The sequence below is a fragment of the Mirounga angustirostris genome, unplaced genomic scaffold (assembly GCF_029215605.1).
Source record: "Mirounga angustirostris isolate CCGP_5_RB_7025 unplaced genomic scaffold, mMirAng1.0.hap1 SCAF_3, whole genome shotgun sequence".
Classification (NCBI taxonomy): Eukaryota; Metazoa; Chordata; class Mammalia; order Carnivora; family Phocidae; genus Mirounga; species Mirounga angustirostris.
The window spans coordinates 124,064,112-124,092,102 of record NW_026991711.1 but is presented as its reverse complement, the minus strand read 5'-3'; the positions used below and the strand labels follow the sequence as shown (position 1 = coordinate 124,092,102).

Below are 27,991 nucleotides of genomic sequence, written 5' to 3'. Positions count from 1 at the left end.
GCTGTTCGGGGAGTAAGATGAGAGGCCAGGACTCAGGCTCAGGCCACTGCTTTCACAATTATTTAGTTTGATTTGGAAAGCCCTTGTAGAAAACATTCACATCTCTGTTACTGTGTCTCACAGGCTAATAATAAATACTTCATACAGAGGTCACCTTTTGTTTGTCCACTGCCCTAGCACCTTTCCCAAGTTGCATGTGGCATTTCCCCTAGCCTCATGCCTTTGCTGTGCCCTGGGGAGGTGTCCTGTGCACATTTTCCTTTTTTGGCTTTCTTTTTTCTTTTGGGGGTTCATATCTGTAAATTATTTATTTTCTCCCAACCAGTTCACTTCCATGATCTTTCAAATTTCCATATTGTGTCTTTTAAACAAAAACCTGAAAATCTGAACTCAAATGGCTCTTCCCCTGTTGAGGGATTTGATTGGTCCTAAATCAGTCCTTTCACACAGATTTCTCTCTTCAAATGCAGCTCTATTTTTTAAGTCAAAATTACATCCAGATCCTCTCTGTTTGGAGACTTCTAGGCTTCAGCTCCAGCCTGTGTTCTCATGGGGTCACGGAGACAGCTCTAGATTTGGGATTAAGAGATTCCCAGAGAAATTCCTCCACTTAAACTACAAAAACTTGGAATCTCTTAACTTCCCTGAGGCTCATGTTTGTCATCTGCAAAGTGGGATAATGATAGCTACCATGTCATGATTCTTGTGATTTCATGAAATACCGTATGTAAAAGCAGGTTCAAAATTCTATCTGTATTCTATATTTTTAGTTGAAGCTCTGCTCACCCTAATTTCATGTGTTTTTCTTTCTGTCCTTCAACATCTCCTTTGGAAGTTCTCCACTTTTTCCTTTGGCTCATTTTTCTTGGCTCAACTTCTCAGTCACTTCAGTCTTCCTGATTAATTAATTAATCAATTGATTACTCATCCATTCTTTCGTATTTGGATGAAAATGTTGACATCCTGACAGTTGATGTCAGATTTGCTGGGAGCAGGGAGATTATTTGGGGGTAAGGTGACTCCCAGAGGACATGTTTTCCAGGAGTCAAGACAACACGAAAAACACTAATTGCCGATGTGGAACTGAACAGAAATCAGGAGGAAGGGAAGAGTAGGAAAGTGAGGAAAGGGGGGGCAGGTGGGAGAGGGGAAGCCATCAGCAAGATGGTGGGAGGAATAGGAGCCTGCCAGGGCTACACTGAGCAGTGAACAAAATCGTGGGTTGGAGGGAGTGGGAGGTAGTAGAAGGTCATACACATAAAATCTGGGGTATCTAATAATCTATTGCAGCTTGTCTGGTTGCTGTGATATAGACTCTGCTAAATCTTTGGTAAGCTAATCACCCGCCGGAGTAGGCTTTCGGGGGAAATCGTGGAAAAGGGCTGAGTGCCAAGATGAGATCAAGATGGTGGGATTCAGGGACAGCAAATCCATTGGAAGTCAGAGGTGACCACAATAACCCCCCGGAGATTCACAGTGTGGAAGGACTTTGAACACCCACTAGGGAAGGATGGGGGTTTGAGCTCGTCTGATCTCTGTGAAGGGGATGGCGACTCCAGTGACATGCAGACATTCACTCGAAAACATAATATGTACCCAAAGCCAGCTATATCCTCCTCAGACTTCGGTTCCATCTAAAGAAAGCCTATCACCCCATTATTCCTCTGAGTAATCTCAGAACTAGCTATTTTTAAGTGTTTTCTATATTCTTTTACTCATGAGAACTAATTTTGCCTCGTGGTTTCTTCCCATACCTCTTGTTTACTCATTTACTCCCACCGACTTTATGTTTACCTGTTTCTTTTCTTCAACCTGAAAACCATCTTCATTTTCGACCTCCCTTTCTCAAGTTCCTCCTCTCTCCGACTTCCCAGATTTCTGTGGACGCTACCTGCTCAGCTGTGTGTGCATATTTGTGTGTGTGCGTGTGTGTGAATACTTGCCTCCTGCTCTTGTGGTTCGCATAGCAATGTCAGCCTTGCTTTTGTTGTGAAAGATTCTTGGATTGTTTATTTAATACTCCCTTTTGCTTCACGATATTTGCAAAATCTAGTTTACAGAGAGAGAGAGAAGGTGTGTGTACACATGAGTGTTTATCTATTGGCAATAACATACTGAAGTATTTCTAGATGAAATTATGCTTGGGATTTGCTCTAAAGGAATCCAGAAGGAGAGAGGCAAAGGGAGAAGTTGAGGGCTGGATGCTATAGGCTCAACAAGATTGACCATATTGTTGAAGCTCTGTGATGAGTACCTGAGAGTTCAGTATAATATTCACTCAACTTTTGCATATATTTGGCAATCTCCATAATAAAAACCTTAACTAAAGACTGTTTTTTTTTAAAGAGGTTTTTTTTTTTTTTAAGATTTTATTTATTTATTTGTGTGAGAGAGAATGAGAGAGAGCACATGAGAGGGGGAGGGTCAGAGGGAGAAGCAGACTCCCTGATGAGCAGGGAGCCCGATGTGGGACTCGATCCAGGGACTCCAGGATCATGACCTGAGCCGAAGGCAGTCGCTCAACCAACTGAGCCACCCAGGCGCCCAACTGAAGACTGTTTATTAAAGATCTGCATGTGGGTTAGTGAGCTCCATAGCCAACACATTTTTTGTTTCACTGTACATGACCTCCTCCCCAGCATGCCCCCCATTCTCAGCAAGCCATTTCTAAGCTCTCTTTTCATGTGGATTTGCTAGCAGGCTTATTTCCCTTCAGTTTAGGATCTTGTGGAAGGCAGGGGTAACTTCTTACTCATCTCTGTGTCCCCGGGCCTAACAAAGAGTGTGCTGAACTGAACTGAACTGAGCTGAAGAAAAGTGTCCGCCCGCGAATCCCCAGCCTTGCACATCCTGACACAGCCCCTCATCACTGTCACGGTTTTTGCTGGGCCTGTGAATGTATCACAGGGGCTTCCAACTGAGTGGAACCACAGCACATCCATGCAGGGCTTACTCCTCGGCAGATGATGGAACAGCCCTTTTGGCTTTCTACATAAGCAGCCATATCACCACCAAGCGCTTTTACTGGCCGGTCGTTTTTCTCTTACACATTCCCTGGGATAATTCCAATTCCTTTCGGATCTGAAGTTCACATGAAACTTCTTACTTTGAGTGACTGCAATTGTGAGCCTAAATTCACGCTGGGCTCCTGGCTACAGGGTCCCACTTTGAGCAGCTTCTCTTCCCTTGCAATACATCTTCCAACCTAGAGAAGAGAATGGCGTCCTTCTCTTCTTCCATCCTTTGGGTTATTGGCCCTCCTATTACCCCCACAAGAGGTAAATCTAGCAGTGCCACCATCCTAGCTTCCCAATTCCCTTATCACCCTCCCCCGTTTACTCTCCGCTGCCATCTGGCCCCAATCTTCAGCTTTCCTCTTAATTCCTATTCTAGGCTCATTTTATACCATCTCTTATAGTTTTCCTGCTACTATAGTTCTGGCAGCTTCTAGAACAGTCATCCTGGTACTACCAGTGCTCTCACTACTCTTGAAATGGCTTAGTACAAATCTCAGTGTCTCTTTTGCCTTCTTCCTAGTGTGCCACTGGGAAGGTTAAACTGGGGGTGGGTGGGTCAGGTGTTATTATGCCCATTTGACAAGAATCAGAAGGCTGAGTGGCTTGTTTAAGGTTTAAGAACTAGTAAAAGTCAGGGGCGCCTGAGTGGCTCAGTCAGTTAAGCGTCTGCCTTTGGTTTTAGGTCATGATCCCAGGTCCTGGGATCCAGCTCTGTGTCGGGCTCCCTGCTCAGCAGGCAGTCTGTTTCTCCTTCTCCCTCTGCCACTATCCCCACTCTTGCTCTCTCTCAGGTAAATAAATAAAATCTTTAAAAAAAGAACTAGTAAAGGTCAGAAGTAGAAACTTAGTCTCCTAATCTCAGTCCAGTGTCCCAGCTAGTATCCACCATCCTCTTTGTATTTTGCTATTGTTCCCTGGGGAGTCGTGGCTGACATTGAACTTCTGTGCATTGACAAGAACAAGTGTGCCTTGCAACACTTACCTTTCTGGAATATTTCTGACAATGGTCCAGAGGACTGGAACTGAGCTAAGCCAAAGTGGTGTGGTTAGGACTCACTGTCTTATTGATTCATGCTGGCACTGACTGAAGTCTCAATATTGTCTCCAACAATTTTCTTATTTCTGAAAAAGAGCCAAACAGTGCAGGGGAGGAGGCAAGATGCATCAGCATGACCACTGGACTTTAGCCAAGCACTTTTGGAGTTCCAGGAACCAGAGACAGGCATGGCACCAGGTCACACTCCAAGGGTTATCAACCTGTAACTTGATGGCCTAGAGGACTGACCACTTTTTTTGGGTCAAGACAAGTGCTGATTGTTGGATAACATTATTAATGAGAGGTGCAGATGGTGGAGCTATAAGTGACAGCTAAGCTTTGTAGAAAAATGATGTGGTTGTCCCCTACTATCACCTGAAGATCCCCTTGGCTATTCACGTGTGAGTATACGGAGAGAGAGAGAGAGAGAGAGAGAGAGTGTGTGTGTGTGTGTGTGTGTATGGTGGAGGGTAGGAGAGCTAAAGCAGGTTCAGCTTGGCAACACTTTCCCTCCTATCCCCACCTCCAATTAAAATCAACATCTAGGGACGCCTGGGTGGCTCAGTCGTTGAGCGTCTGCCTTCAGCTCAGGTCATGATCCCAGGGTCCTGGGATCGAGCCCTGCATCGGGCTCCCTGCTCTGCGGGAAGCCTGCTTCTCCCTCTGTCAGCCACTCCCCCTGCTTCTGCTCTCTCTCTCTGACAAATAAATAAAAATTTTTATTAAAAAAATAAAATCAACATCTATACCCTAACCACAATGCCCTACAGCATCATGACCTCCCTAGGTTCTTGAGCACGAACTTTGTGGGAGGCCCTGAGCCAATCTCCTGCTGCAACTATAATTCTACCTTTCATCCTCGATTGCTTTAAAGAAGAGAATATGTATGTAACAAATACAAGTTTTTCATTTTCCCTCACCAAACTTTCAAAACAAACTTATGTATTTATGTGGGGAGCCAGAAATGACCTTTCACCTCAAGTGAAAGCTGGAGCATCTGAGGACAAACATACCAAGAAGAATCACTCCTCACGTTTGCATAGAGTATTGACCCTTGCACAGCTCAGAGTATTCCTCTCCCAACTCTGTCCTTCTGAAAGAACTCACTGTGGGTGGAACAGCTCAGGGTCAGCATCAAGGAGAGGGCTTATCCTGGGAGGTGGAGTGGAATACTCAAGTATTCTGGATTCTTCCACACCATCCACTTCTTCCACAGGATTACCTATGTAAATATCAGTGGGATCCTGACCTGGACCAAAATAAGGCCCAAGAAGGCACTGGATTTATAAATTTGGATGCTTTATTATCTAAAGTCAAAAGAGAAGATACAAAAGCTGTTTTATTTACCAAGCAAGTGCACTGGGCCTATGGAAAATTTGGGTCCTTTTTGCTAAGCTGTCCGATGTTTGTGGCAGTTGGCCAGATGGCTGTGTTTTACATTCCAGCTTAACATTTTCGAGGCTGCTGAATAATGTAGATCCTTTTCAGCGGAGTGACCTTCTCCAGGGCAGGTCTGGGTTTTTGATGTGCCATGTGCATTACTGCTGGAAATTTATGGCTGAGCTAAAGGTGAGAAAGAAAGAAAAAATAAGCGTATTGGAACTTTTTGGTCATGCAGTATTACAGCAGCAGAAAGCAACACAGCTGGTCGGGAGAACTTCACAGTTCCGGTTACTTCTTTCATATGTCTTTTTCCCATACCATCTCCAACTCTGGACTCACATGTGTATGCATTCATCCAGGTTTCTCTCATTAGCTTGCTTCCGATTTTGAAAACCATAAACTATATTATACACAAGATAATATGCAGAATATACATATGCATTTATATGTACGATTTGAAGGGACATTTTTAAAGATAGAAATGCTTAATTATATCTCATCAGTCTTCCAAGATTAACAAGTATTCTGGTGCATATATGCATATGGTGCATATATTCTAAGGAGGCTGTAGGGGACACCAGAGAAGATCCCACAGGGGAGGAACACCTCCATTGTCAAAAGATCAGAAATAAAGAACCTCTGAAAGATGTTGGGGAGAGTTAGGGTCAGTTAGTATGTTGAAGCGTGTGAAATGGTTGTTTTTGTAGGTAAACAATGGTCCAGTATTGGCGATTTCATATGGTTCAGTCTCAACAGCCCGGTAAAAAGAAAGCTGAGGAGTGATTCGTAGCTTCAGGTAACAAGAGATCTTATTAGTCATCCCATGGAAGATATCTGTGAGGAAAACAGCTCAAGTGGCTTTCAATGAACACAGACTGAGATTTTGACAATAAGAGGAATTTCATAAGGAATCGAGAGATCTTATGGAATTTACACTAAGGATAGCTTCAGATGGAAAAGATGCTCAATGCTGTAAGCAATTCAGATGTAGTATTCCTAGGAGAAGAATTTGGACCCAGTGACCTTTTGGGTCCATTCCAGTTCTTGGTTTCTAAGCCGATCGATACAAATACCTAAGGACACCTATCTTAGCCAGCAAGGAAGGGATGCCTCAGCTCACGAGGAATTTAACTTATCACTGTAGAACTTAGATGCCCTTGCCCTGACACTCAAGTTAAATAAAGGGGGAGATAAACTGCTCATGACCCCAAGCATCACATTGTTCATGATTTGTTTGGGCTCTTCTAAGCCAGGGAAAACATATGTGCCTTATATCTCTTCTCAAATGCCCCTGAGCTCTGGGCACACAGCGTTCCCTTTCATGTGAAACTTGACTCCAGAAAGCCTTTCTTCTTGGTCTTAAACAATTAAACACACTAGAAGAGTATACACTGAAGTTTTAACAGTGGTTATCTCTGAGGGATTATGGCAATTCCCCATCTTCTTCTTTACTTTGCCTGTCAGTATTTTTCTAAAAATTTTTCTTTTACAATGAGCAGGCAGAAGTCATATCACAATGAAACCCAAGGATGGTCTCTGCTGGTGTTCTAGGAGGAAGGGAGAAACACAATTGAGGTATTGGTCATAAATGTTGCTTTAGAATCTAAAAAAAGAGCCAGTGACTTTTTTTTTTGTCAAATCAATTATCATTGGGCCACAGGACATTTTAGAGTGTGGTAAGGGCAGAGTGTTATGTTTTTCTTTTAACATTAGAACTAAAAGGAAACTTAAGAGGCCACTAACTTCAGTAGTTTTCTTCCAGACTGCTGTCTTTACTGTCAACTAGAACAGATGGATTCTTTCAGGTTGGCTCTAAACCACATACAAGAGATTACAGGTGGGAGGGATGCCTGCCAGTTTACTTCAAGTCAAGCACAAGGTGAAGGGAGTGAGAAAGGAAACAAGTAATTTGGACATAACAGAATGTGGGCAAGTAGCCGAGGTGAGACGGGGCAAGATGACAAGTCGTCACTGAGGAGACAAAGCCACAGAGTGGCTGTGAGAGTGACCACGGTGGGGGTGGGAGGGGAGGGGCGGAGGCACTGACTCATGACCTGACCATCTCTAGGCTTATCTCCGCACTTCAGAGGCTACGATTTTTTTTTTTTTTGATCTCTTAAAAAATTGTGATAAAATCCACAGGACAAAATTTACCATTTCAACCATTTTTAAGTGTACAGTTTGGTGGCATTAAATGCATTTACACTGTTTTGCCACCATCTCTACCATTCATCTCCAGAACTTCTTCATCACGTCAAACTGAAGCTCTGTACCCTTTAAACAATAACTCCTCACTCCCCTCTCCCACCTTCCAGCCTCTGGCAACCACATTCTACCTTCTATCTCTATGAATGCTGACTACTCCAGGTATTGCATATAAACTCCAGTGGGATTTGTCCTTATGTGTCTGGCTTCTTTCGTTTAGCATCATGTCTTCAAGGCTTACCCATGTTGTAGTATGTGTGAGAATTCCCTTCCTTTTTAAGGCTGAATAATATCCCCCTGACTGTGTATATACTGCATTTTGTTATCCATTCATATGGATGATATGATGATGGACATTTGGGTTGCTTCCACCTTTTGACTATTGTGAATAATGCTGCTATAAACACTGGTGTATAAACATCTGTTCAAATCCCTGCTTTCAGTTCTTTTGGGTATACATCCAAAAGTAGAATTGCTGGATCATAGAATTCTATGTTTAATTTTTTGAGGAACTGCTATATTTTTTTTAATTTTATTTATTTATTTGACAGAGAGAGACACAGCGAGAGAGGGAACACAAGCAGGGGGAGTGGGAGAGGGAGAAGCAGGCTTCCCGCGGAGCAAGGAGCCCGATGCGGGGCTCGATCCCAGGACCCTGGGACCCTTTGGACCTGAGCCAAAGGCAGACGCTTAACGACTGAACCACCCAGGCGCCCCGCTATGTTGTTTTTTATAGTGGCTGTACCATTTTACATTCCCACCAGTAATGCACAAGGGTTAGGCGCTACATTTTTACACATTTAACAGAGGCATTTAACAGAGGTCCTAAAAGTTCTGCTCAACTGCTTTTCAGGAGGGGACTGTTGGAGATCAGAAGGAATGGGAGGCTGTCTGTAGGGCCTGTTGGCCATCTGTGAACTGAACTGGGAAAGTTTAAGGGGGAAAAAAATCAACACAAGTGAGAAGGAAGTAGAAATAATTCTGGCAAAGATAACAGCCTTAGGGAAACAGCCCATAATTATTAAATTACAAATGTACAGGTTTTAGGGAGCCCATAGCAGGGCTGTCCAGCAACTCTTGAATATACAAAAGAATCAAGTCCTCGTTCTCATATGCTCCAATCCCTCAATGGGGAACACCTGAATGTAGAACTTGGGGGTTGTGGGTGGAGAGTCTATAAAGAGTCTTCCATCAGAATTGAAACTGTCAGTAGGGGCTCCTGAGTGGCTCAGTCGTTAAGCATCTGCCTTCGGCTCAGGTCATGATCTCAGGGTCCTGGGATTGAGCCCCACATCAGGTTCCCTGCTTGGCGGGAAGCCTGCTTCTCCCTCTCCCTCTCCCCCTGCTTGTGTTCCCTCTCTCACTGTGTTTCTCTCTGTCAAATAAATAAATAAAATCTTAAAAAAAAAGAAACTATCAGTAAAATGGTCAACCTCGAAATGCCCTAATTCTTTGCTGTAGACTTTGTATCAATGGTGACAGGAAGATTGTATTTTCAAGCTGGAACCAGAAATAAGTAGGAATTGCTTTCCAGAGTACAACCTCCAACCAGGCTTCAGGCCGGCATCTGAGCTTTGGTGAAGCTTTGGATTTTTCATCATTAGTCTTTATAAAATGACCAGGTTTGTAAAAAAGAAAGGTGTTTCTTGTCTGATTCATTAGGATAAGAGAATCTCAGGTAACCCCATAAGAGAAAGAATTCAAGGCCAGTGTGTGTATAAGGATTTCTGTCTTGCTGTGACTCCATCACATAAGGGGCCACATATTGAACTTGAAAAGCAGATCAACAGAAACTCCCACGTGGAGAATCTACCTTCATCTTGGGTAGCTGTGACCGCAGAACCTATAGTTTTCGTTTCAGAGAAAAAAGCAAAAGAAGTATAATAAAACTCGTTATGATTGGAGCTGGGAAAGAAATTCTAGATGCAAGAAAATCAGTGGCAGGTTTTGGTTTAGAGCCCGAAGTGAGGTAGTATTCGCAGACTGGGAGCTCTTCCATTCATCTTTCCAGGGTGTTAACTTCCAACTTGAATGTTGGCACTTAGGTTTCCACACCCCGTTAAACAAAATGCTTAAAACAAAACATTCAGCTTGAGTCCATGAAATTCAAGGATACTCCTACAGTGATGTTCTTCAACAGAACAAGAGAAACCTTTTTAGATGTGCAGATGCCTTTGAGAGTTTCCGCTCCCTCAGGATCCCATTTCCCATACATCTCACTAACTCTGCAGTGGTGACACATTTGGCAACTTGAAAAGTGCCCCAACTTTAACTAGGCTTCAACGGTCCACCCCCCTCCACACCATAACCCAACCTTGTTACTAATGCTTCAATTGGATACTTTCATGTTCAGAGTGGCTTCACAATTATTGCCAAATTTAACTTCCATAACTGTCTAAAGAATTATATTTGGCAGTATTATCCTCTCTCACTCCCTGCCTTTAAAAAAAAAAAAAAGATTAAATGAATGACCGTAAATCTCAGAGGAGCTACGTGACTTCTAAAAGGTCAAACAGCCTTGAAGGAGTTGGTGGAACTTGGTCTGAGACCGGTTCTCCCAGATTTTCAGCCGAGGGAATTTTGGGGTTACATAAGCCTTTTTCTGCAGGAATACCAGGTTTTATGGCCTGTCACCAGGCAACATGACTTCTCTCATTAAGCAGGGCTGGGAGAGGCAGGAAGGGCTGACTGGAGAGGTAAGGAGGGAAGGAGAAAGGTAGTGGGAGAGAGTTCTTTGTGCAGGGAGGAGTTGGGGGAAATAGTGGGAAGGGAAAATTTCAGGCTGCTTCCCACTTAGACTCATACAATTACAAGCTTTGGGAGGTTGTTTTTCAATCTCCCAAATCTCAAACCCTAGGTTGATTTTAAAGTAGGGTATCCAGGGGTGCCTGTGTGGCTCAGTCAGTTAAGCGGCTGCCTTAGGCTCAGGTCATGATCCCAGGGTTCTAGGATCAAGCCCCGCATCGGGCTCCCTGCTCAGCGGGGAGCGTGCTTCTCCCTCTGCCTGCCACTCCCCCTGCTTGTGCTCTCTCTCTCTGACAAATAAATAAAATCTTTTACAAAAAAATAAAGTAAGGTATCCAGAGAGGAGTAACATATGGATAGAAATGTCTTGCCATGTTTAAGTGGTTGATGAGATCCTATGAATAGGACTGTCCTCTTACTGCCTTAGACTTTTTTTTTTTTTTAGAGAGAGAGACAGAGAGTGCACACATATGCGTGGAGTGGGGGGCAGAGGGAGAAGGAGAGAGAGAATCCCAAGCAGGCTCCATGCTCAGCGCAGAGGTGATACAGGTTTCGATCTCACAACCCTGAGATCATGACCTGAGCTGAAATCAAGAGTTGGACGCTTAACTCACTGAGCCACCCAGGCACCCCACTGCCTTAGACTCTTAAGTTCTTGCATTGGTATGAGAATTAACATGGGTTCTTGGAACCAGACATAATTCTAGCTGAGGGCATCAATGAATGTTACTAAATGCAGAGGATATAAACCTCATTTCTGCTACTGTATTTCTTCTGGCCAATTGTATATTGTTAGGTCTTCATGACAATATATATTGTGGGGGCAATGGTTATGCTGGTGAAAATCCATCAGCAGATATCTATATTTACATTTCTCTATCTTTTATATATCTTAATTTTTTTGTATGAGGCAGTATAGTTTATGTATTTTTTCACTTAAAAAATTATGGTATAATTTATCTAGAGCAAAACATACCCTTTTTAGTGTACAGTTCCATGAGTTTTCACAAATACATACAGTTTGTGACCAAAATCAAAAGACAGAACCCTCAACCCCCCAAATTCCCTCCTGTCCCTTTGTGGTTAACCCCTCCTCTCACCCCCAGCTCCTGACAACCACTGATCTCAACAGATCTATTTTTTTAAAGGCATTGGTCTTTCCACCCCAAGTTGACCTTTACTATAAAATCTTAGAGGCTCCTGGGTGGCTCAGTGGGTTAAGCGTCCGACTCTTGATTTCAGGGTTGAGAGATCAAGCCCTAGTTTAGCACGGAATCTGCTTAAGATTCTTTCTCCTTCTGTACCTCCCTCCTTCCCTCCCACACTGTGCGCTCTCTCTCTCTCTCTCTCTCTTAAAAAAAAATCTTATTATGCTTCAGGTTGAACTATGAATTCAGGGACGATTTTTCTTAGTGGTAAGAAAACACATGGATTCCCACTAATTACCATATTCAAGAGAGTCATACATGGTGATCTTGGGACTTGATTTTGTTGCTGGCCTCTTATCCTTTGCCTGGGATTCTGAGTGTTGTCCTATAGGATACCCACCTGGGAATAGAAGCTAACACTCATGAGGGCTAATTGTACCTGGCTCAGCTAAGTACTTTGTGTATATTATATAACTTTGTTTTATTCTCACATTTTTGTGAAGTGAATACTGTTAACCACATTCCCATTTACAGATGAGGAAACAGAGGCAGAGAAAAGGGAAGAGATCTCAGTGGCAGAGCCAGCAGGAGGCACAACTGATGTCTGATACCAGCCCTGTTCTACCCAGTAAACTGCGCACTCTTAGCCACAGTCCTACTGCAGTACGCTCTGAGCTAAGTGTTAAAGTTGTTTGTTTTTTTAAATAGGTACAGCTGCTGTTAAAAATATTTGTAACAACACACCATCTCAATGTTGTCTTACGGTTTACGAATACAATTTGTTGTTATTGTTGTTGGTTTTTCTTTTAATCTGTGAAATAAGGAAGTGATATTTTTAACTGAACGGAAAAGAACTCTATGTCAAGACATAAGCATAAATGTCTATAAAAAACAATGTAGACTCTGGCACGGTAACTAATGGATAGCATAATTGACCTCTACTGACCACTTTCTTTAAACATCTTATTTGGGGCCAGCATATATCCTAGAGGAATGTGTCTAATCCCTCCAGTTCCATTTACAACTGTGCACAGTCTGTGGCCCCCGCAGAAGTGGCGTTTTGTGGGCAGGTGTGAGAGGACGTGGGCTGCAGAAGCCGGCAGGCTGTGTTGCTCTGGCACATTCATCCCAGCCCTTCTTCTAAAGCCAGGAAGGCAAAGAGTTGTTTATGACCTCAGCTCAAATCCATTTGTGGGAGAACCAAGCCCCCCCCATTAGAAGGCTTTGTAGCTGTAGCCTATAATCAAGATCTTGCCTTGTACTGGGGCACCTGGCTGGCTCAGTCAACAAGGCATGCGACTCTTGATCTCGAGGTGGCAAGTTTCAGCTGCATGTTGCACAGGGAGATGACTTAAAAAAAAAAAAAAAAAGATCTGCCTAGTACCATCTGCCTGGTTACATCCCATGGACTTTGGACACGCCTGCTTATTTCACTGCTACCAACCAGAGTGCAAACAGGTTACTCTGTGCCAGGCACTGTTCTACGAGCTTCATATGTACAAACTCACTCATCCCACACAACAACCCTAAAAGTATATACTCTTCCTTAGCTCCTTTTTTTTTTTTTTTTAAAGTAGGCTCCATGGGGGCGCCTGGGTGGCTCAGTCATTAAGCGTCTGCCTTCGGCTCCAGTCATGATCCCAGGGTCCTGGGATTGAGCTCCACATCGGGCTCCCTGCTCCGCGGAAAGCCTGCTTCTCCCTCTCCCACTCCCCCTGCTTGTGTTCCCTCTCTTGCTGTATCTCTCTGTGTCAAATAAATAATAAAATTTAAAAAAATAAAATAAAGTAGGCTCTATGCTGGACATGCAGCCCAACACAGGGCTTGAACTCATGACCCTGAGATCAAGACCTGAGCTTAGATCAAAAGTCAGACACTTAACCGACTAAGCCACCCAGGCGCCCTTCCTTACCTCCATTTTACAAATAACTTATCTAAGGCACAATAGAAGTAATTTGCTCAGGGTCATACCAATAGTAAGTGGAGAAGCCACTACCACATGAAGGCCCCTAGAGGTCTAGCTGCTCAGTTTCTGCTCCCATCTTTTCCAGACCCCTGATTTTGGCAGTGACAGCTAGTCTTCCTTCCATAAATTATGCACAGTCCTGTCCCTTCAATTAACGTGAGAGCAGCAGAAAGAGTGGTTATTCGTTGCTTTCAATGCAAATTATCTGCCCCCTAGAAATAGAATAAGGACCCTCACTTAGTTTACCTACAAAATTTGACAACAAACTAGTAAATCCAAAACCGAACCACTGTCGATCTGGTAAGAGTTTTCTGAGTTTCTGGAGCTACTCAGAAGAAATACAAGATATAGAAATAAAAATAGCAACGGCCAGCCACCCTCATAAACAGATTTTCCTGGATAAACTCAGCCAGTGCCTAGAGCTCCTCCAGCCCTAACCTGTGCAACCCTCCACCCCCCACCTTCACCTCAAATCAAATATTGCCTTGTGGGTACGCAGTGGTGGCGAGAGAGGCCCCACACTGCCGAATTCCCAATACACAGGCTGCTTTTTTTTTTTATAAAAAACATGCCAGTGTTTCTGAGGAATATTTGGGATGGCAAAGTACAACTCTGCCAGTTTGGTGTCAGGATTCTTGCCTTGTTTTCTATCTTATTTTTGAAATGACTTATTAAATAGACACTAGGAATTTGGGAGAAACAGCTCTTCTCACCAAAATCTCTTTGTGTCCTTGGACTGAGAGCAGAGCCTTTCACAGGATGGCAAATCTCTGAGTTGGGTAAAAGCTCAGTGCTCAGTGCTCCTTCACCCATGCAGCCTGACTCGTTGGATAAATGCTGACTGGGAGCGTCCCGTGAGGGGCCTCACCCACACCCCCGCTCACCTTCTCCAGTGTGTCATTCAGAGCATCCATAGCCTGGAGTTTGGCGACACCTGCAATTGAACTGTAAAGATGAAACAAAATTTCAAAGGAGGCTAAATGATTGATACAACGGACTATCTACTTGGCCTTTAAGCTTTTACTCTGCTTGGCAGTATCCAGAAGAAAAAAACATTCTGCTTCTGTGTGCCCATGTGCTACAAAAATCTTTGTAGGCCAAATTATTATTACTGGTGTATTTTCTTTTTTTTTCTTTTTTTTTTTTTTTTTAAAGATTTTATTTATTTATTTGACAGAGAGAGACACAGCGAGAGAGGGAACACAAGCAGGGGGGGTGGGAGAGGGAGAAGCAGGCTCCCCACAGAGCAGGGAGCCCGATGCGGGACTCGATCCCAGGACCCTGGGATCATGACCTGAGCTGAAGGCAGTCGCTTAACCAACTGAGCCACCCAGGCGCCCTACTGGTGTATTTTCATTTCATCTTTTCATTGGAGTATATAGCTTGGTGACTCTTCATAACTAGTCAAATCAGCCGCCCCCAAGGATAACCACTACCCTGACTTAGAGCCCCGCAGATTAGTTTTGATTGTTTCTGTACTTCATAAAATGAATCACGAAGCATGGACTTTTTTGTGTCTGGCTTCTTTTTCTCAGGTCAATGTATTTTGTAGGAGAGCATCAATCAGGGCTGAGCCTGCTTGTACAATTTCTTGATGGAAACTTTGCTCTTGGCATTTTTTTTTTTTTCTGGATGGTTGGCGTTGGCGAGTAGAAGTTATTAGGAAATGAACATAGACTGATGATACTTAGAAATTTATTTTCTCTGATACATTTTGCAAAAGCCATTCTCCAAGAAGATGTCAGGAGGGATGTTTGTCCATGAAAATGAGGCCCTCATATCTGCATATCTGCATTCCTCAAGCAGAGGAGTGTCAACAGCTGAGGTGAATTGAGGGTGGAGCGAATGAAGTTTCAGCTTCAGGGCCCTCCCCCTGCACCAGCTCCTTCCCAGTCAGGCCAGTGCCCAGACCTTTCATATCTGTAATGTTTTACTATTTTTCTTTAAAGTGGCCCCCATGGGGCACCTGGGTGGCTCAGTTGTTAAGCGTCTGCCTTCGGCTCAGGTCATGATCCCAGGGTGCTGGGATCGAGCCCCGCATCGGGCTCCCTGCTCAGTGGGAAGCCTGCTTCTCCCTCTCCCACTCCCCCTGCTTGTGTTCCTGCTCTTGCGCGCGCTCTCTCTATCAAGTAAATAAAATCTTAAAAAAAAAAAAAGTGGCCCCCAAATCCTACACACATCAGGCCCCCAAAACCTATAACTGTTGCTGGTGAATAGGGCAAGAGAGAGAGGGAGTTATTTCTTGCTGTTTATGTTCCTCAGTGGTCCCATTCTCATTTAAGATTTTATCTATTTATTTGAGAGAGAGAGAGCATGAGAGGGGAGAGGGTCAGAGGGAGAAGCAGACTCCCCGCTGAGCAGGGAGCCCGATGCGGGACTCAAATCCTGGGACTCAAGTATCATGACCTGAGCCGAAGACAGTAGCTTAACCAACTGAGCCACCCAGGGACCCCCTTCTCATTTTCTAATAACTATTAGAAAACAATTGAGTTTTTAAAGAGGGTTCCAATCTCCACTTTATTACTCTCTGGTCAACTCTTCCTACAGGGTTCGGCTGACATCAGAATTCATAGTTAAGTCCCCGTTTCCTGAGGTGCAGAGCAATGAATGCCGTGTCCACTGGCTGCCAACTGGATGTCATTTCCAAGCCAAGACTTTTTAGTTCCTAAGCCCCTATTAACCAGGGTCACCATAAACAGGGCTTAGGCTTGGTCAGGTTTTAGTAACAGCATAAAACCAGCCTGCAATTCAACAACAGTCTGGTGTCATTTCAAATGCTTTCTCTATTCTAAGAACTGTCCTAGAGGCTGGGTCAGAAGATAAATGATATGTGACCCCTGCCGTTGAGGATTTAAAGACTTAGCTTTCATTATGTGACAGTTATTTTCTGATATCAGAAGAAACAAAAACGTACTGGTAATGGGGCAAATGAGCATTTCATTTTAAAGTGGAAGAAACTGGGAAGAAAACTTTAAAAGAGATTTTGATATAATTTCATGTGAAAGGAGCCAGAGAAATTCCGTAGTCTATTTCCCTCTGCATTCCATTTCTGAGACTACTCTTTTTTTAAAAATTTTTTTATTGTTATGTTAATCACCATACATTACATCATTAGTTTTTGATGTAGTGTTCTGTGATTCATTGTTTGTGCATAACACCCAGTGCTCCATGCAGAATGTGCCCTCTTTAATACCCAACCCCAGGCTAACCCATCCTCCCACCCCCCTCCCCTCTAGAACCCTCAGTTTGATTATCAGAGTCCATCGTCTCTCATGGTTCGTCTCCCCCCTCCGATTTCCCCCCCTTCATTCTTCCCCTCCTGCTATCTTCTTCTTCTTCTTCTTTTTTCTTAACATATATTGCATTATTTGTTTCAGAGGTACAGATCTATGGTTCAACAGTCTTGCACAATTCACAGCACTTACCAGAGCACATATCCTCCCCAGGGTCTATCACCCAGTCACCCCATCCCTCCCACCCACCCCCCACTCCAGCAACCCTCAGTTTGTTTCCTGAGATTAAGAATTCCTCATATCAGTGAGGTCATATGATACATGTCTTTCTCTGTTTGACTTATTTCGCTCAGCATAATACCCTCCAGTTCCATCCACGTCATTGCAAATGGCAAGATCTCATTCCTTTTGATGGCTGCATAATATTCCATTGTGTGTGTGTGTGTGTGTGTGTGTGTGTGTGTGTGTGTACCACATCTTCTTTATCCATTCATCTGTCGGTGGACATCTTGGCTCTTTCCACAGTTTGGCTATTGTGGACATTGCTGCTATAAACATCGGGGTGCACGTACCCCTTCGGATCCCTACTTTTGTATCTTTGGGGTAAATACCCAGTAGTGCAATTACTGGGTCATACGGTAGCTCTATTTTCAACTTTTTGAGGAAGCTCCATACTGTTTTCCAGAGTGGCTGCACCAGCTTGCATTCCCACCAACAGGGTAGGAGGGTTCCCCTTTCTCCGCATCCCCGCCAACATCTGTTCTGAGACTGCTCTTATACCTCTTAAGGATGCATCCCTGAACGTCCTCTAATTGACTCCGTTTGAATCTCTCTTCATCTGTGGAAACCATGTTGAAAATGGTCTCTGAAGCGCCCCCATTACCTCCTTGGAGGAGCCAGTTTTGCATGTTTCTTTCTTTTTGAACACAGTCGTTTTCCTTAACCACAGTCCAGTGGTTGGGCCATTTGTGCACCTGCCCAGCCCACAGTTCTCTGCTGAGCTTGGGGAATGGTGCGTTTTGTCAAGGTTATAGTGGAAGGAGCAGGGAGAAACGAACTTCAGTATCTCTATGCCTTCTGGCTATGCCAAATATAGTGGCCATTATTTTCTAAATAATTGAGTGATGGATTTAAAATAACCCCCCCCAAAAAAAACATTTATTTTTAATAAGAGGATTTGTGATAGCAGAAAGCATATTATGAAAACAGGGCCAGCCTAGGGACATTATTTTAAAGGCTAATGTGAAAATAGGATCAAGGAACATGAGTCAGGTTTGAATGCACTCAGGATTGTGCTTTTTAAGTACAAGGCAGCTGGGCTGGCTGCAGAGAAGAGGAGGATGTGGGCAGTGAGGGGGCCCAGAGAGAGTCTTCTAGAAGGTAGCCACCTTTCACCTGAATGTGTCTTTCATCTTTAGCCCCTGTCACCACTCCTCAGCTGGCTGCCTCTAACCCTGCTCAGCAAAGGCCTAGGGAGCCTTGGTTTGTCCTAAAATGCAGGGAGGCCTCTGACTTCCGGGAGCAGAGTCACTCAAAACTCCTTGAGGTGATGAAGGAGAAGAAATTAAGTATTTCTTACCTTGTTTTCTCTAATCCTGTTTTTTTGGTATGTCTCTCCAGGACACCAATTTCTTGTTTTTTGGAAATCCGCATTCCTCCAGCCTTTACTATAAACAAATAAGCATCAACACAGGAGTAGTGGTTAGAATAAAAAGAGTAGGTTTGCTTTTGTTATTCAAGGTATGAATTTAGATTTGATAAGAATTTTAGAACTTACTTTTTGAAGACCTAAACTTTTATCTAAAACAACACAATAAAACGTTACCTTGAACTGAATAGAAGAAAAAAAATACTGTCTCATGCAGACAAGGTGGGAAAGGGGAGAAGGGCTGAGGTCTGCTTGTTTATGTTCAGAGAGCAGGAACTGAGGCTAAAAAAAGCAGCAGAGGTTTATACCTTTGGTTTGGGAGGAGAATAGCAACATACTCCCTTAGACATTTCACTGAAAAACATTTTTTCTTGTTATCAAACCAATTATGCTCTTTATGATAGCAACAGACAATCACAATGTGACCCTCTTGTTTTCCCACAAGATTAAAGTTTGTGCAAGGCTTGCATTTTTTTTTTTCTTTTCAACTAAAGCATTCAAAAGCAGATTCCAAGAGATGAGCCAAAAGTCAGGGCATGCAGTGGTAACAAGCATTTAATTCAAGAGCGATGCCTCTGATCCCACCAGAACCCCACCTTCCATCCCAGACCCCAAACCTCCGGACGTTGGCCAAGCTCAGATGTTCTAATGAGTAATTAAACTACATTAATAATCCTGCCATTCAGGAGATCAATTAGTGTTAATTAGGCTACAGATGACCTAACAGCAATTCAAGTGTTTAACAGTGTCAGATGAAATCAACTTTTGAAAAGGAACAACCCATTTCAGATTGCAAGTCAAAGCAAATACTTCTTTCTGTTCCCAGGAAATCTGCACATCTAAAATCTGACAAGGTCAAATGAGAAAAAGCTAAATGGACATTGATTTGTTTGAACCTGTTAATTCTTTTTATGGAAATGTCAAATTGGCAAATTCTAAAACTAGCTCCAATAAAATGAAAAGTAAGGAAAACCTATTTCTTGATGCGCTTAGGAATTTGACTTTATCATTGTTCTTTAAAAATTATTATGTAGTTTGTTGATTTTGTGAAACATGCATAAGGCACATAATTCAAAAAAGCATGAAAGGGTCTGCAGCCATTATTTCCTCCCACCATTATTTCCAGTCCCTAGTTCACCTCCCTAGATACTGCTAATGTTAGATGTGTCCTATGTGTTCGTCCACAGATACTCTACATATTACTCTTGTTTAAATGGCAGCATAAGATACACATTGTTCTACATCTTGCTTGTTTATATTTTTCATTCAATCATAAATTTTGGAGTAAATTCCTTATCTATCTATAAACAGAGAAATGTGTTGTTCTTTTTCACATCTGCTTTAAAATTTCATTATGTTAACGTTCTGTATTTACTTAACCAATTCCCAAATGTTGGACATTTCAGATGTTTCTAATTCATTGATGTCACAAACAATGCTGCAACAAATATCCTTTTATATGCATAATTTTGCACAAGTGCAAGTATACCCGTGGGATAAATTCCTACAAGTGATCTTGTTAGTTCTTAAGGGTATGCGCATTTGGAATTTTGTTACATCTTGCCAAATTGCCTTTCCCAGAGGCTGTACCAGTTACAACCTCACAAATAATGATGACAGTGATTGTTTCCCCCTACTTTTGGCAACAGTGGGAGCTGGAAAATGTTTGGTTTTCTCGACCAGTAAGTTAAAAAAGAAATATAACTTGTTTTAATTTGCACATCTTCTATTTTACTAAAGGTTGAGCTTGTTTGTGTTTTAGAAGCCATTTCTATTTTCTTTTTATGAACTGCTCAGTTTTTTTGTCCATTTTTTTTTCTATTTGACTTCTACTCTGTTCTATTAATCTCTCTGTCCATTTACATGCTCTAGCAACTCTATTTTAATGAATGTAGCAGTATGTACATATATATGTATATATATTTATTAAAGAATAGTTAACACACAATGTAGCATTACATTTCAATGTTTGATAGAGTTAGTCCTTTTTTGCTATGTTTCCTTTGCAGAATTTTACTAGCTATTCTAATTTATTTTTCCATATGAACTTTAAAATCGGTTTGTCAATTCTTTCACAAAAAGTCCTGCTAGTATTTTTTGAATGGCCTTGCTTTAAATTTATAGATTTTTATTTAAAGGGAAAATTCATGTTTATATTCCTGGTTACTCTCTATTCAAGAACATGGTATGTTTTCCATTGCTTACATCTTCTTTTGGGTCCCTCAGTAACTAGTTCGCATAAATCTTACACATTTATTGTTAGGTTTATTCCTGAAGCATTTTATCTTGCTTGTTGCTGTTGCTATTGTAAATGGGGTCAATTCTTCAATTATAACTCTGACAGATTGTTGTTCTTATATCACTGATTTTATAACCAGACCTTATTGAGTTCTTATTGTTTGTAGTAGTTTTTGGTTGATTCGTTTAGGTTTTTCAGGTAAAAAAATTATATAACCTTTAAAAAATAATAGTACTACTTCCTGTAGAATAATGTTAAGTAGTTGTGATGGTTGACATCTTCATTATACTAATTTTTAAGAGATTGCTTTTAGTATTTTCCCATTAAGCATGATGTGTACTTAGATGGATACACACATACAAATATATATGCAAATATTATATATATTTATATATTTTTTCATATTAAGGAAATGTTCTTCTATTACTATTTCATTGGTCTTCAAAATTACAAATGCCTTTTTAGCATTCATGGATATGATCCATGCTTTTTGTCCTTCATGTGGTTACTTGTATTAACAGATATTAATCTATAAAGATAGATTAATGGATATCTTTTTTTTTTTTTAAAGATTTTATTTATTTGTTTGAGAGAGAGAATGAGAGAGAGAGAGCATGAGAGGGGGGAGGGTCAGAGGCAGAAGCAGACTCCCTGCCGAGCAGGGAGCCCGATGCAGGACTCGATCCTGGGACTCCAGGATCATGACCTGAGCCGAAGGCAGTCGCTTAACCAACTGAGCCACCCAGGCGCCCTGATTAATGGATATCTTACTATCAAACCATTCTTGCATTCATGGCATAAACTCCACTTGGTCATTTTGAATCACCAAGTTGTTTTTTCATTGACTATAAAAGCTTCTCATTAGAATTTTGTATTATTAGATGCAGTCTAGGAAAAAAATGCTATTTTTACACATGGTCTGCTTTAAATTCATGCACACACAGAGAGAGACACACATTATACGAGAAAAAGGCATACAAAGTAATCAGCAACAGAAATCAAATGATGAGAAAACATCTTCTGAACAGCCATGGAATATAGATGTGAAATAAACCAAGGGACGGCTTTCCCAGGAAGACTGAGGAGGGTGTGCCTCTGTGTGAGGGGATTGGTGTTCACAGCACTGCTATCTCTCTAGTGCTGAGAGGAGCCAAACAGGAGGTCTAGAGCTTGGGCCTTCAGTACTCCTCCCAACTGTGTTTTTCTTTCTCCTTGTGACAAGTGCTTTTGAAATACGGAGTTCTGTGATTATTTTCTTATTAATATTCCTTGTGTTATCCCTGATGCTATTGTTTCTACATATTTTCTTCTACCTGGACTGATTATTATCACCAACTATAGAAGCAAACTTGTTAATAGTTAAAGTAAGCAATAGTTAAAAATGAGATGCCTTTGGGATGTTGAGTTCTATGCTGCTGGTTTGCAAAGATCTTGACGACCTAGAGAAGTCAAGAGGAGAGGGACCAGTGTGAGGAAGGAAGCCATGTCACAGGAGGAACGAGGGAGTCTGGAAAGATCACTTCTGAAGAAGATGACTCAAGAGAATATCGGTGCCATCTTCAAAGATCTGAGGGGCTATCATGTGGAGGAGGAATGATTTTCTAGTGAGGAAATTTTTTTTTTTAAGTAGGCTCCAGGTGTGGGGCCCAATGTGGGGCTCAAACTCCCCACCCTGAGATCAAGACCCTGAGATCAAGACCTGAGCTGAGATCAAGCATCAAATGCTTAACTGACTGAGTCCCCCAGGTGCCCCTCCTGGTGAGGAAATTTTATGTGGGGTCAGATAGCTCTACCCCCACTGAGCTCTGGGACCTGGAGCGGGTTACTTAAACCCCTCTAAGACTCAGTTTCTGCATCCTTCAATAATGCTAAATGTTCAGGTTGCTCTAGACAATAGAGGTGACACAGCACCTGGTTCACAGTAATTGTTGTTACTCATATTTATTTGATGTTGTTCCAGAGGAGAGACTGCAAAGGATGAATGTTCCAGAAAGGCAGAGCCTGGCTACTAGCCTGGCTAGATTGTATTATTCAAAGGGAAGTAGGTTGCCTAACACAATAGTAAGTCCCTTGGCTCTCAGTGTGTTAAAGAAAAGGAGTCCACCTGCCATGAACATCTCAGAAGGATTTGGGGGAATTTGCCGGAAGTTGAACTAGGTGATTTTTATCGTTAAGTCTTTGCCTCCAAAATGAAATCACTTTCCTCCCTTTGGAAAGAATATAAGGCACTAAAAGAGAAGTAAATGCCAAAAGAAATTTAAGAACGCATTCTTAGGAATGTTCTTAAGAACAATAAAACAGAGACACTTGAAGGGAAATTAAAAATCCTCCTAGAAGATTCCGACTTCCATCCAGGAGTCTTTGAATCCTCTCTGTGATGGGGCTCTGTGCTCTAACTCAGTGATTTAGGAAGCATAAGTAAACCACACACACCTTGGATTTCCAGAGCACAGTTCTTGTATCAAACTTCTGTTCTGGTGGGTAATGTGCTTGGTCAGCCATGTACAGTAGAAAGACACAGAAGAGAATATCCCCATACTCTACATGGATATACTAAGATATAGATTAAGGCTCTCATTACTTGGAGTGACTGAACTAGATGGAACCAGTTTGTGGAGGGTCATCTTCAAAGCTCTGCTGGGAACACTAGTCACACTTGTCTCCCAGAATCGAGATAAACCATTGTAAATAAATACTTACAATCCAACACAATCAGATACTTGCCCATGTTCGATAGATCAGAGAGGTCCAACTCATGAGAACTCTTCGAAGTTTCACTGTATCTAACTTAGCTTACTTAAAGTTGTAATAATTTACACAATTCCATGTTTGGGACTATATTGCCTTTTGAACTTCTGTAGAAGGACCAATTGGAATTGGGCAAGGTAAAATATGAACTGACTTAACATTTTAACAGTTCTTTGAGTACAAATACATAAGGATAAGACTTTAAGCAAAATGAACTAGAGATAAAAAATGTAAAAGAGAGAGATGCCCTTCTGGATAGTTTCATTAGAAAATCTAAATTTATGTGGGGAAAATGAACCTTTGCTTTCCTATCTCTGAGTAATCATTACACTCTTGTGGCTGCTTTTGTAGTTTATAACTTTGCAAAAATAGGCCCTTGAGTTAAGGATGCTATATGATAATTTTCCAGTTAAGATTTTCCAGACAACAGTTTTTGGTAGAGGATAGTCAAGATAAAGAAAGACACATCTCCCCGCAAAATTAGCTTTTTTCCTTCACTAATCAGTTGAAAATGGAGGGAAAAAGCTGAATAATACAAAGGTTTTCTGCCTTGTGACTGAGCTGTTATATTTGAAGATTTTAGCTAAAAGGTTAGATGTTTGCAAAACATTCACTTTGCACTTATAGTCAGTTTGTCAGCCCATTTTAAGATGTCAGTCAAGACCCAAAAGGGAAGTCAGGAAAAGGTGGTGAAGTAAAGAGAGAGGGCTCTAGAGCAGGAGAGCTTTGGCATGGGGCCCACTTTATTTTCAGATCTCAGCCCCACGGCCCCCACTAGCTGTGTGGCTTTGGGCAAGTCCCTCAACCTTGCTGACTTTTAGTTTGCTCTTCTGTGAAACAAGGATGATGGCGCATTGCTGTCTATAGGGCTGCTATTGTGTCTAGGAAAGCAGCTGGTCTTGCAGTCATCCAAACCCCTGTCCCCGTGATATGTGGGGGAGTGGGTCTCACAACCTCTTCTCGAGCCTCACAGATCAACCCCCATACGTTGACTTGAGCAGAGTGGAGTTGAGAGACGGAAGCCTTCGGTATTTGTTCTATTTTAAATGATCCTGGCCCTTAGGTAGCTATGGTTTCCCTCTCATTTTCTGTATTAGATTCACACTAGGGCATGTCTCCAAACTTCCCTCTCTCATTAGTGAGGCAGAAAACTGATTCTCTCTGGGGGTTCCATGGTGACCCCTCTGATGGCTCTGATTCATTTGACTTAAACCCAATTACAACCTGCAAGAAATACAGAAAAACAAAAACAAAAACAAACAAAAAAGAAATACAGAAAAACTCAGGAACTCCTGCCCTTTCTAGTTCCTCATGTACTTGGCTTCCTCCTATCACCTTCTGCTCACACATTTTTGGCCGTTCATATAGTGGGGTTCTTCTAAAACTGAGAGCGAGGCAAATCAAAAAAGCAGAAAATCCAAAGCTAAGCTGACTAGTGCCTTGACCACCTCATGTTTAATATAGTCTTTTTTCCCAGCACAAATTATAACCAGGGCTAACCAAATTGAGATGTATACTGTATTAACATACATGAAAGAAACATGGCTAAGCACTCCACACGTAGGTGGGACAGAGTTACAGCTGGTTGGTTTCTGAGAGGTTTCATTTTTAACCATGATGAGGCAGGCACATGTATCTTCTCCATTTCCTTCCGTTCCCTTCTGTTCTGACTGCCTAGGTCGGGCCTCATGCAGCCCTCGAACATCAGGACGTCCTGCGATCGATCGGGGAGGATCATTCCTTCTGCCAGCCGTGTGTTTCACTAGACCTGCATTTTAAGGGGACTAACATTCATGCGCCAGGTGCTTTACATGGGTTTTCTCCTTTGTCATAACAACCATATAATATCGATGCTATTTATTAGCCGCTGCTTTAAAGATGAGGATTCTGAGGCCAGAGGTGTGGAATGAAGGCAGAGGTTAAGCAGAGGCTCTGCCCGATTCCAAAGGCAGTGTCAGACCCTTCCCGCCATATCACACCTGCTGCCCACTTTCAGGGATCTCTATATTGCTTATAAAAATCAGGTGAAGGATTTAGTGGTGTTTTGGCAATGAATTATTTTTGTTCCATAAATAAAATTTTGCACCATAGCAAACTGGTTCAGGCTTAAAATATGTAGCAAGACAAGCTGAAGGATGAGGTTTCTTTGTTCCTTTGCTCTCAGTGGGGAGGCAAAAGTCTGCCTTCATCTCCATTCTAATTATCCCAAACCTCTTATCTGTAGTGTCACAGTTCATAACAATTAATTGTCATGCCAGGGGCATTGTGACATGCTTGATGGAGTCATGGTGTGCTACGTACACAGAGTAATTAGCAATCATTAGTGGTGGGACAGAAAGTTCCTGGTGGTTTCATTCAAACTTTCATTTGGTTAAGCTTATCTCTGTGTTCTTTGTGCATAAATGTAATTTAGCAAATCAGGTTTTAGCTTACCCGTTTCATGAAGGATTGGGGTGGAAGTGGCGGGAAGACAATGTGTTCTTTTTTCTTTTTTTCTCTCTTTTATGAACGTCTCTTCTGATAATTTGCATGTATATTTCCTGACCATTAGTTAGCATCATTAACTTTTTAAAATTTATTTTATTTTATTTATTAATTTTTTAGAGAGGTGGGTAGGGGCAGAGGGAGAGAGAATCCCAAGCACACTCCACACCCAGTGCAGAGCCTGATGTGGGGCTGGATCTCACAACCCTGAGATCATGACCTGAGCCGAAATCAAGAATGTGACGCTCAAGTGACAGAGCCACCCAGGTGCCCCCAGCATCATTAACCTTAGATACACATAATGTTAACCATTGCTAAATCCAATTATAAGTATAAAATGTCAGGAGTCTGCCGCAAGAAACCAGGGCATGGTGCCTAGAACTTGGAGCTCAGAATTAGTAGCAAAATTCGGATTCTTTTCGGGTGGGCAGTCCACCAGAAAGCCATCGAAACTCTGTGTCAGTTTTTGAAGCTTTCTGAAGGTTATAGCTACCAGCATCTTCTGCAGCAAAGATGAGTGAAATAACCTCGGCTTAGAGGTGCCAAAGCATTATGCCAATAAGTAAATTTTGTCGGGGCACCTGGGGGGCTCAGTTGGTTAAGCGACTGCCTTCGGCTCAGGTCATGATCCTGGAGTCCCGGGATCGAGTCCCTCATCGGGCTCCCGGCTCAGCGGGGAGTCTGCTTCTCCCTCTGATCCTCCCCCTCTCATGCTCTCTGTCTCCCATTCTCTCTCTCAGATAAATAAATAAAAAAATCTTTTAAATAAATAAATAAATAAATTTTGTCAATGGAGAAAGGAAAGGACAAAGTGGTCGAGATTTTGAGATGTTTCTTAAGGAAAAAAAGAAGGAAGGCAGTTGCAAGAACATAAAACTGACTAAAAATAGTCCTGCACGCCTCAGCCAATATATATGAACATATGCTTAAATACAATAAAGCTAATTTCCATATTTCAGAGAGCATAAGTTAAAAAAAAAGAGTGAGAGAAAACTGTGGATACTTTGCAAAACACCTTGATTGCTACCTTTCCCAGTCAGCCCCCTCCAGGGCTTGGGTCCGTATTAGAAAGTGCCCCTTCGCTTGATGACAAGGCAAACTACATTCTGGATTAACCCCGCCCAACCCCAAAGCCCGAGAAGAAAGAGAAAAATAAAATTGCTGTCCTCTGTGCGGAAGCGGGTTTGCCTGGGTCCAAAGTCAGAGGATGCACAGTCAACTTGGGGTGACTGGGTCTTCGAGCTGGCACCTCTTGGGGAGAAGGTTGCCATGGCAGTAAATCTTCTTCCTGTGGGGGTGTCGCTGCTCACCTACAGCCCGGGAGGGAAGGTCCAACCTTAGCTATCCCTTTTCACAAGCTCTGAATCCCTTATACCTTCCTCTGTAATGAGGCTTTAATTCAAATGGGGCTTGACAAATCCTCAGGGGGTTTATTCACAAGCCCAGAGAGTTCTAAGATGTAGGAGACCATCAGGCGGTGGGAAGTTAAAGCAACAGGGGACGTTGAGAACCCCGGCTCTGCTGGGGCGCCCCCGTTGCAGGCATTGATGGAAAGAGGAGCAGTGGCTGCAGGGAGACCAGGGCGCTCTGCAGGATGGCAGAGGGCAGGTGGGTAGCCTACCTGCAGGAGGATGCCCCCCTTTCAGCGGGGAGAGCAGGACTTGCACTTCATTTGCCATAGCGCATGCCAGCGCCGGTGCCAAGGCCAGGACGATGCTCTGGAGGCTGAGTACCAGCCCCTGCTGCCCCCGTGCAGCCTGGCTTTATATGCGCAGGGGGCGGGGCCCCCTAAGGGCATTGCTGAGCAGCAACAGGGCTTGTCACCGAGGTTTCTGGGAACCCACCTCTCCTTGGCAAGCTTTCTCTTAGGAGAAAACTTTCTTCTTGATCCCTTTATCTCAGAAAGCAAGATAGACAGCTGAGGGACACTCCTATTTTCTTTTGCCAGAGGAAGGGGAGAGGATGAAGTTCAGTGGAATCCTTTTTCTTCTTAACTATTCATCCATCAAGTACATATGGGGCACCTACAATGCGACAGGCACCACAAGGAGGTCAAGATTTTTGTTTCAAGACATCTGTAGTCTTGCTGAAGAGACAACTAGAAAACAAAGCACGATGTCTTTGCCCCAGCCTTTGGAA

At 42.6% G+C, this 27,991-nt stretch overlaps 1 protein-coding gene across 1 annotated transcript; it reads right to left on the bottom strand.

The window, feature by feature from the left end:
• Window positions 1-5,347: 5,347 nt before the first annotated feature.
• DAPL1 (death associated protein like 1) lies at window positions 5,348-27,554 on the bottom strand. The gene is made up of 4 exons (XM_045867433.1): window positions 27,474-27,554; window positions 18,313-18,400; window positions 14,385-14,445; window positions 5,348-5,616 (listed from the first exon to the last, which is right to left on the bottom strand). Exons 1-4 carry the CDS (start codon window positions 27,529-27,531, stop codon window positions 5,500-5,502), a joined length of 324 nt encoding a protein of 107 aa, XP_045723389.1. The 5' UTR covers window positions 27,532-27,554; the 3' UTR covers window positions 5,348-5,499.
• Window positions 27,555-27,991: the final 437 nt, after the last annotated feature.

What these genes read in the sequence shown, in the direction of transcription:
- DAPL1 (XM_045867433.1), bottom strand. Translation starts at nt 27,531, where the DNA reads ATGGCAAATGAAGTGCAAGTCCTGCTCTCCCCGCTGAAAGGGGGGCAT. An exon ending in ACAGGATTAGAGAAAACAAG is followed by an intron (nt 14,446 to 18,312) that starts GTAAGAAATACT and finishes TCATCTTTACAG; the next exon opens with TTCAATTGCAGGTGTCGCCA. An exon ending in TGAATGACACACTGGAGAAG is followed by an intron (nt 5,617 to 14,384) that starts GTGAGCGGGGGT and finishes TCTCACCTTTAG; the next exon opens with CTCAGCCATAAATTTCCAGC.